Source organism: Parus major, chromosome 9 (assembly GCF_001522545.3).
Source record: "Parus major isolate Abel chromosome 9, Parus_major1.1, whole genome shotgun sequence".
NCBI classification, from domain to species: domain Eukaryota; kingdom Metazoa; phylum Chordata; class Aves; order Passeriformes; family Paridae; genus Parus; species Parus major.
In genome coordinates, this window is record NC_031778.1 from 8,422,985 (window position 1) to 8,430,282 (window position 7,298).

At 49.5% G+C, this 7,298-nt stretch overlaps 1 protein-coding gene across 4 annotated transcripts; it reads right to left on the reverse strand.

Annotated features, from left to right (window-relative positions):
* Positions 1-1,251: 1,251 nt before the first annotated feature.
* Positions 1,252-6,045, reverse strand: FAM124B (family with sequence similarity 124 member B). Of its 4 annotated transcripts, XM_015637021.3 has the most exons (4): positions 5,723-6,045; positions 4,602-4,798; positions 3,477-4,216; positions 1,252-1,987 (listed from the first exon to the last, which is right to left on the reverse strand). In XM_015637021.3, exons 3-4 carry the CDS (start codon positions 4,203-4,205, stop codon positions 1,445-1,447), a joined length of 1,272 nt encoding a protein of 423 aa, XP_015492507.1. In that variant the 5' UTR covers positions 4,206-4,216; positions 4,602-4,798; positions 5,723-6,045; the 3' UTR covers positions 1,252-1,444. The 4 variants fall into 4 exon arrangements, with proteins under 4 accessions (XP_015492507.1, XP_015492509.1, XP_015492506.1 ...); XM_015637023.3 differs by lacking the exon at positions 4,602-4,798 and having other exon boundaries at positions 3,477-4,213; XM_015637020.3 differs by lacking the exon at positions 4,602-4,798 and having other exon boundaries at positions 5,723-6,044.
* Positions 6,046-7,298: the final 1,253 nt, after the last annotated feature.

Sequence of the window (7,298 nt, forward strand, 5' to 3'; positions counted from 1 at the left end):
CTGCAGGTCTGTAACCCCGTGTTTAGAGAGCACTGCCCTGCCCTGAGCCCCCTCCCCTCCCCATGTGGCTCTAAGCCCCCGCTCTCACACACCACGCGGAGCCAGCCACCCTTGCAAGCTCCTCTTCCTACTGACCACACATCTTCTCTAGCTCAGAATGGCCTGCCGAGTTTCTAGTGCTAGGAAAGATTAAATAATCACCCTGATGTAACAGATCACAGCAGGATTCATTAGAAAGTCCACAATTTTTGAGGAGCTTGTGAAAACCTGGCGGGTGTTTGTAAGTGTCCAGTCAATGAAGTGTCCTGTCCTGTTCTGTAGGTTTTGGTCCCCAAACTGAAGGGTTCAGGAGCATCACTTGGCAGGGCAGCACCAGCTGGGAGGGCCCAGAGAAGGCACTTCCCTATATCCCTCCAGAATTCACATATATTTAAGGGATAAAATACCTTTGTTGCACTGTTTGGAAGGTAAGTATGATCAGATGTGGCTTCTCTTTGAATAATTTCACCCCTCCCTCATATTCTTCCTATCTCTTTCCCTCTGAGATTTATTTAATCCTACTTGAGAAAGAATACTGATCAAAATGGGAGTTATTTCAGCATCTGTTGATGCTGAATCATGACTTCATTTCTCCTGTCCTTTTTACTCTCAAGGATTTAGAAATTCCCTCCAAGACTCTTAACTGCTCTTGTCTTCTGTTAATTAAAAGCCAGCTAGGATTACCTGCTAATTGCACACTGGTTTAGCAAAGCCTGGCCTGTTGCTGTGTTTATTTTAAGTGTCACATGAATAGGGAACAGCAGGTTTTACTGGCACTTTTCTTCAAGTGTGTGGTTTTTGCATGTACTGTGCTGAGTTGGAAAAAAGATCTCGCTATAAATTTTTTCTTGAAACATTTAAAAGAATATTCTTGTTTCAAATATTGCATAAAATTGGCAACATTGATAGATTTTAAATACCAACAACAGAGGAAACAAGGAACACAAAGGAAAACCAGCATAACCACTGTGACCACGCTACGACCTTGTTCCAGTATGTCCTGGCAAGGGATGGTGAGTCCCCACGGTTTGGGGGCATCCAGCCGCTTGGGCAGCCCAGGCAAGCTGCACCTTCAAAACCCGTCTGAAGATGTCACTGTCTATTTTTTAGCATCTTAGGACAGCTGTAGGAGTCATATGGCTAATTCCTATTCAGTGCACAACATGCCCCTCACCTATTGTGCATTAAGAAAAAACAAAACAAAACACCAGCTTTCAGTAAATAGTGTTATTTTCCCCGCACGCTCCTTAGCATCTCTCCATGGGAATTCAGTGTCTGCCTCAGTGACCCCTGGCGGGGCGCCACAGCTGCAGAGGTACCCGCCGAGCAGAGCGCTCACAGCACACCGAAAAGCGCTCCGCCGTCCTTTGGGAAGGGCGAGTCCATCTGGCACGTTCGGTTTCAGTCATATAAAGAATTCCTCCTCCTCGTCGGGTGCCGGGTGTGCGGGGCTGGCCCGCGGAGCTCCGAGCTCCGCTTTGTCGCTCCCGGCCCCGGGGCGAGGCTGCTGCCGGGGGCTGCTCCGCAGGGCCCCGGGGAGGCGGCTCAGCGGGCAGCGGCCGGGATGCCCCACGGCCAGCCCGGTGTCCACGTCGGTCTCTGGTGCCCGGGGCCGGCGGCTCTCCGGGAGAGGAGCCCGCGGCCCCCGGGCCCCCTGCCTGCCGAGAGAAGGCGCTTCCCAGCGCGGCCGGGCTGCTGCCGCACCGCGGGCACCGCAGGAGCGCCTCCGCAGGTCACCGCCGGCTCGCTCAGACACAGCGACTTCACCGGGCTCAGGTTTTACTTTACTCTTCAGAGCTCTCACCTCCTGGCTTCTCCGCCCAGGATTACCCTGTTTTCCAGGGAGAGGGGCTGGCATACAGTCCTGCGGGATTTTTCCACTGCCTGTTACATTGCGCTGCTGGGAAAGCCCGATGTTTCTTTCAAGGGTCCTGCAGCTGCTTTGAACCTGTAGAAAATGAGAGAGAAGCCAGTTATCACACAGTTCTGGCTTGACCAAGGATGATGCTCTTGCCCAGGCTCGCTGTGCTGGGGTCACCTGCAGCCCGAGTCGGTACACCTGGGGAAGCCTGGGCCAAAGTAGGTTGTGGATACAAAAAAATCCACATGCATTCCAGAGGAACCTGGATAAACAGCTGGAAAGGAGAGCCACTGCAATTCCCACAAGGGGCTTCAGGGGAAATGACAACTCCATGTGGAGTCCATGGGCAGAGCCTTGGATTTAGTTTGCAATATGGCAGAAGGTCGGTGCAGGGGGGTAAAGTGCAGCTGTTTAGAAGAAAGATGTACAATATGGGCTGGAGAGTTGCAGAATAAAGCACTAGGCTGTCAGCCTGCTGTCTGGAGCTTGGACACAAGACACATCCTCAAGTTCAAGTGGATTACACCTTCCTTTGCGAGGAGCACAGTGCAGCATGGTCACACCCCACAAAAAGATTCCAAATTTCCAGCTGGTGAATTAATGTACATCTGTCAGCTCAAAGACCTTGTATCTACAGCAGGAAGTGCCACAGAGTAACTAGGAAGGGACCTTTGGAGGTCACCTGGCCCAGTCCCTTGCTCCAGGTAGAATCAGCTTCAAAGCTAGGTAAGACACCCAGAGCCTTCACCACTCCAAGAGAGTGCAAGTTTATAAACTGTTTATAAATTGACACTGAATGACCCAGCAAGGGCTACCCTAAGATTAGTGTTCAGAGCAGTATAAAAATAGGCTGAACCAAGTAATTAACTTTACTTGTAACAGAAGACTTCTGGAAGAAAAAAGAAAAAGCCAGGGCAAAAAATTTAAAATCCAAATTACAAGAAAAAATAACCAGAAGTGGGAAGGGTTATTACAACGGAAAGAAAGCACACTGAGCCAAACTGCCATTCACATGTATAAATCTATATTCACTACACATGATCTCAGCACAGACTTTGTCTTCTTTTTTAAATTTGTATTCATATAACCCCTGGAGCACTTCAACAGAAAAGGCAGAGATTTCCTAGGACACATCCACAACTCACCTGTAATCTCACAACCTCAGTTGCAGGTGGTGCTGTATCAACATTACACTTACAAAACTTTTGGTTTTGGATGTCAAAAATCTGCTTTGAGAAACATTTATACAGCAATGACTTATCAGAAAAAGATTAGGTTGCTACAATCATTTTTTTGAGGCAGAGGAGGGAAGATGTTAAGCTAGTGTGTCCTAGATAGCATTAATAATCTGCATTTCAGGCAAGCTGCAATGATGTTAATTTAACTGTATAAAAACATTCCAGGGATCAGTGTTTTTATTTATCAACAGCACCACAGCACTGGCAGATGCCGATTACTGCATTCACAAATTCCAAATAAAACATGAACATGAAACAAAATCATAACTTCCATTTTGAACCAGTTCTGCTGTCCTTGGAAAAGCTAAACCCTCCTCTTGAGAGCACCGCAGACATACCTTGAGCAGAATCGTGTTTCCTTCATAGTCCTGTGTTTGCCACCTGGTGCTGCTGATAGGAACACAGGGGTTGGGAAGGAGGGGCACCAGCTGCCCGATTTCTTGCACCCTGAACTGCAAGGCTGACGAGTCTCTGGGCTCGGCGGCCACCCCGATGGGCAGCTGCTTCAGGCACAGCTGCACGGCCACGTGCGGGGTGCTGTGCAGCACGAAGACACACAAAGTGCTCTTCTGCAGAGTGCCTTCTTTCTGGAGGATCATCTCGTAGAGCCTGACTGCATCCTCGTAGTTGTCAAAGCTGCAGTAGAGGGTGACGCGCAGGATTTCGGGGCCGCGGTGCGCCCGCCTGACGCCCCACACGGGCAGCTGCTCATCCAGGCCGTAGAAGTCCTGGTGGGATGGGGCAAAGGGGGGGCTTTGCCCATCACCAAACTGGGCCCGCTGGTACCGCCAGGGAGGGCGCTGGAACTGCTCGTGGACCTGGAAAATCCGTTCTTCTCCCAAGTCCTCGTGCAGAAAAAGGAGGATGGATATTCCAGGGAAGCTGCAGCTCCTCTTGCGGTACCTCTCGTAGTATTTCAGGGGGGGAATTCTCTCGGACACCAGGAAAAGGCGAACGTCCAGGCACAGCCACTCCAAAAGGCGATCCAGAGTTTGCCGCAGAGGAAATGAGTGTCCCAAATGGGTGAGGAGATGCACGGTCATCAGAGACTCTGCTCCATCATCCATTGCAAAGGCTCCTGGCAAAAAATGAGACAAATCAGTGCTTTTGTTTGCTCTTTGTCTCAGGAACACAGGGGTGTATTCTGAGCCTTGAACACAATGAGCTCAGACTGCCACAGGCTTTGCTGTGACCTGATAAAACACATGGGTGAGCACAGGAAATGTGCAGAGGGGCAGGTGCAGAGTGACAAGGCTTTAAGCGAGCGGTCCCAGGTCACATCCCAGCGGAGCTCGGCTCCAGGCTCATTCCCAGCTCTGGAGCTCTCATCACTGAGGACATGCGACCCAAGTGTCCAGAAACAGCTCTGTGTCCTCCTGCTCCTGTTGTTCACCACACAGGACAGCAGAGATGCACAGCACTGGAACACCAGCAGTGATTTTCCAGGACAAGGCGATGCTCACTTGTCTCTTAGCAGTGGAAGTCGCCCCAGACCCAGCCGAGTCCCTCCAGAGCAATCGCTGCTTTTGCAAAGCCCATGTGGCACTCACAGCTGAAACCCTCAGCAAATTTTCTCTTAGTCTTCAGGCTGGCTTTGGCTCATTGTAAAAAGCCTGTGATCTCTGTGAGTCCCACCCTTCTGGGGCACACAGATAAGCTTCTTTGAAAACAAGGAAGGAAAACAAAATAACAAAAGAAAAAACCCAACCATGTGAACATAACAGATAACAATAAGGGCAGATATAAATCAGGAAAGAGGAGCTTTGGGAAAAAATCTTGACTCATAGTTACACCCCTTACAACAAAGGCAGCTTGCTGCCTAAGTGGAAACCAGGTCCTGGGTTATTGTACATAGCCCATAAAAGCTGGGTACCAGGCTTCCCATTTCCAGTGTCCTCTTTCCTTCTTTTTCATCCTGTTTTTTTTTTTTTTTTTTTCCTGAGGTACCCATGTAATCAGCAGCCTTAATCAAAATACAAAGTTTTTTTTTTCTTGCTTCTTGGGTTTACATATTGGGACCTAACTTTAGCTATAAGCTAAAATAGGAATGCTGAAAATACACTGCTTTCCAGGTCTCTTCCAGTGTCTGGACAATAAATCACACTCTCCCTTCATCTCCCTGTTTGCCAGCCCAGGAGCAACACAATACAGATCAAGCTAAACCCCCTTCCTATACAGAACAGCCTCTACTGTAGCCAGTATTTAAATCAAAAGTGGGGCCTCTGGTGAGCTGTCCAGCTCCATCTAATTAAGAGCAGCACATCTCTCTGCTGACATGCCAGCTTCCCTCTCAAGCAGCCAGGCACACAAAGCAGTGGTTCACTGCTAAGAAATCCCAACAATAATAAGTCTGTTAATCAAAATTCTGAACTATTCTTTTTAGTATGACCCTAACTTTATATTCAATGAAGTAAAATCTCCAAGGTTAAAGGTACAAGCAGCAGCGCCTTGGTTTCCTTTAGGGAAATCCCTCTCACTGATAGAAACACACATTCATGCTTTAAAAGCTACAGTGACACCTATGTACAATAAAAATAAAAAAAGACTGTCTAGAAAATTAGGAAAAAACTTATTTTGCACTCACCTGCAACTCTTCAAGCAAGTAACTGCTGAGGGGAGGGAGACAAAAACAAAATCCAGCCTTCAGACAATTGCAAGAAGAAAGTGAAGAGCGCAAGTGCTCAAAAACATTGACATTCTCTAGATGAGCTCTGAACAACACAATTTCACTAAAATATGAAAAAGGAAATGATTCATCAACTCCTTGCTACAGGGCAGGGGCAGGCAGTCATCTGCCTTCCTGCCTGTGAAGAATAGGGCAATTTGCCTGTACAGGAAAGCACTGAAACGAAGTAAGTTCATCAGGGCTTGGTTTGTAGCTGGAAGCAGCTCCCATGAGCAGGTTCCCCTATTCCCACCCCAGGTGAAGATCCCGTGGGCTCCTATGCCCCCACGGCCCCAGTGCCTGCCCCCACTCCCCTTCTCCCTGGGAGCAGGACCCCCCTGCTGCACCTGCAAACTGCTCCCTCTCAGGGCAGTGAAGAGGAGCAAAGGGGGCCCAGCGCTGCTTTCCTCGTGCAGTGCCATCACTGCTGGCTTGTGCAGCTCTTGGCCCCATCCCTGCTCCAATCTGCTGGACAAAACCCCATGGGCAGCTGCAGCAGTGTGGTGAAGGTGACAGAGGACTGGGGACATGAATTCCTGCACAGCAGTTGTGGTGGAGGGGAAGGGCTGCTTAGGGAATGGTGCCAAAACCTTGGCCCTTTCCAGCTCCTGCTGTGGCCAGGGGGAGCCAAGTTGTTTTCCAGATGGGCAAGTGCCTCCCACAGAGGCTGCTGAAGGTGTGCAGCGTCTCGTTTTTACAACAGCCAAAAACCTGAGCCTTACCCACAAAATGGGTTAAATCCTGAAGCCTCTGCTGTGTGCTTCTTCTGTGCTTGCTGGGGTGAGACAAGGAAACAATCTCAGCTCTGAAACTCTACCTGATGAAGCTGCTTGGGGAACAGTCTTAGGCCTGGTTCTCAGCTCTTCAGCAGCTCTGGGGCAGGAGAACCCACCAATCCTCCTACAAGGGAGAGATGAGCTGAACATCAGCCTGCTCTCAGAGGAGAGCAGCCCCTCCACCAGCCAAACACTTCCACTCCTCTTCCACTTGCTCTGACAGCTAAATATCCTTGGGGGCAGGCTCAATCCAGGCTCCCCAGCCTCGGACAAGGGTATTATCCTCATGCCCTCTCTTTGTCTCATTTATTGCCCCCCCAGACCTTGGCATAAAGCCTGGGTGCAATGGCCCTCAGCCTGCTGAGCTGAGACCCTTCATCCAGCGCTGGTATCAGGGAAAAGGGATGGCTGCCACCAGAACAAAGTGTTGGCTTTTGCTGGATCTTCTGAGAAAAGTAAAGGGCTGATTTCACTCCAGTCCCTGAAGGGAATGAGTACTTGCCTTCCTCTCTGCTTCCCCTTCCCCCAGCTTTGCAGTCTGGCTGCCAAACGGAAAAGCACATTTTTCATAGTGACCTACTGAACACGCCAAGAAAGATTTCTTCAAGAGATTAGAAAAATAGCAGTTCAATCTTACATGGAAAGTCACTTTGCTGAGGGGAGGAGGGGTGAACAGTTCTGATATGGTACTCAAAAGAATTGGGGCCCCATTCCCAGAT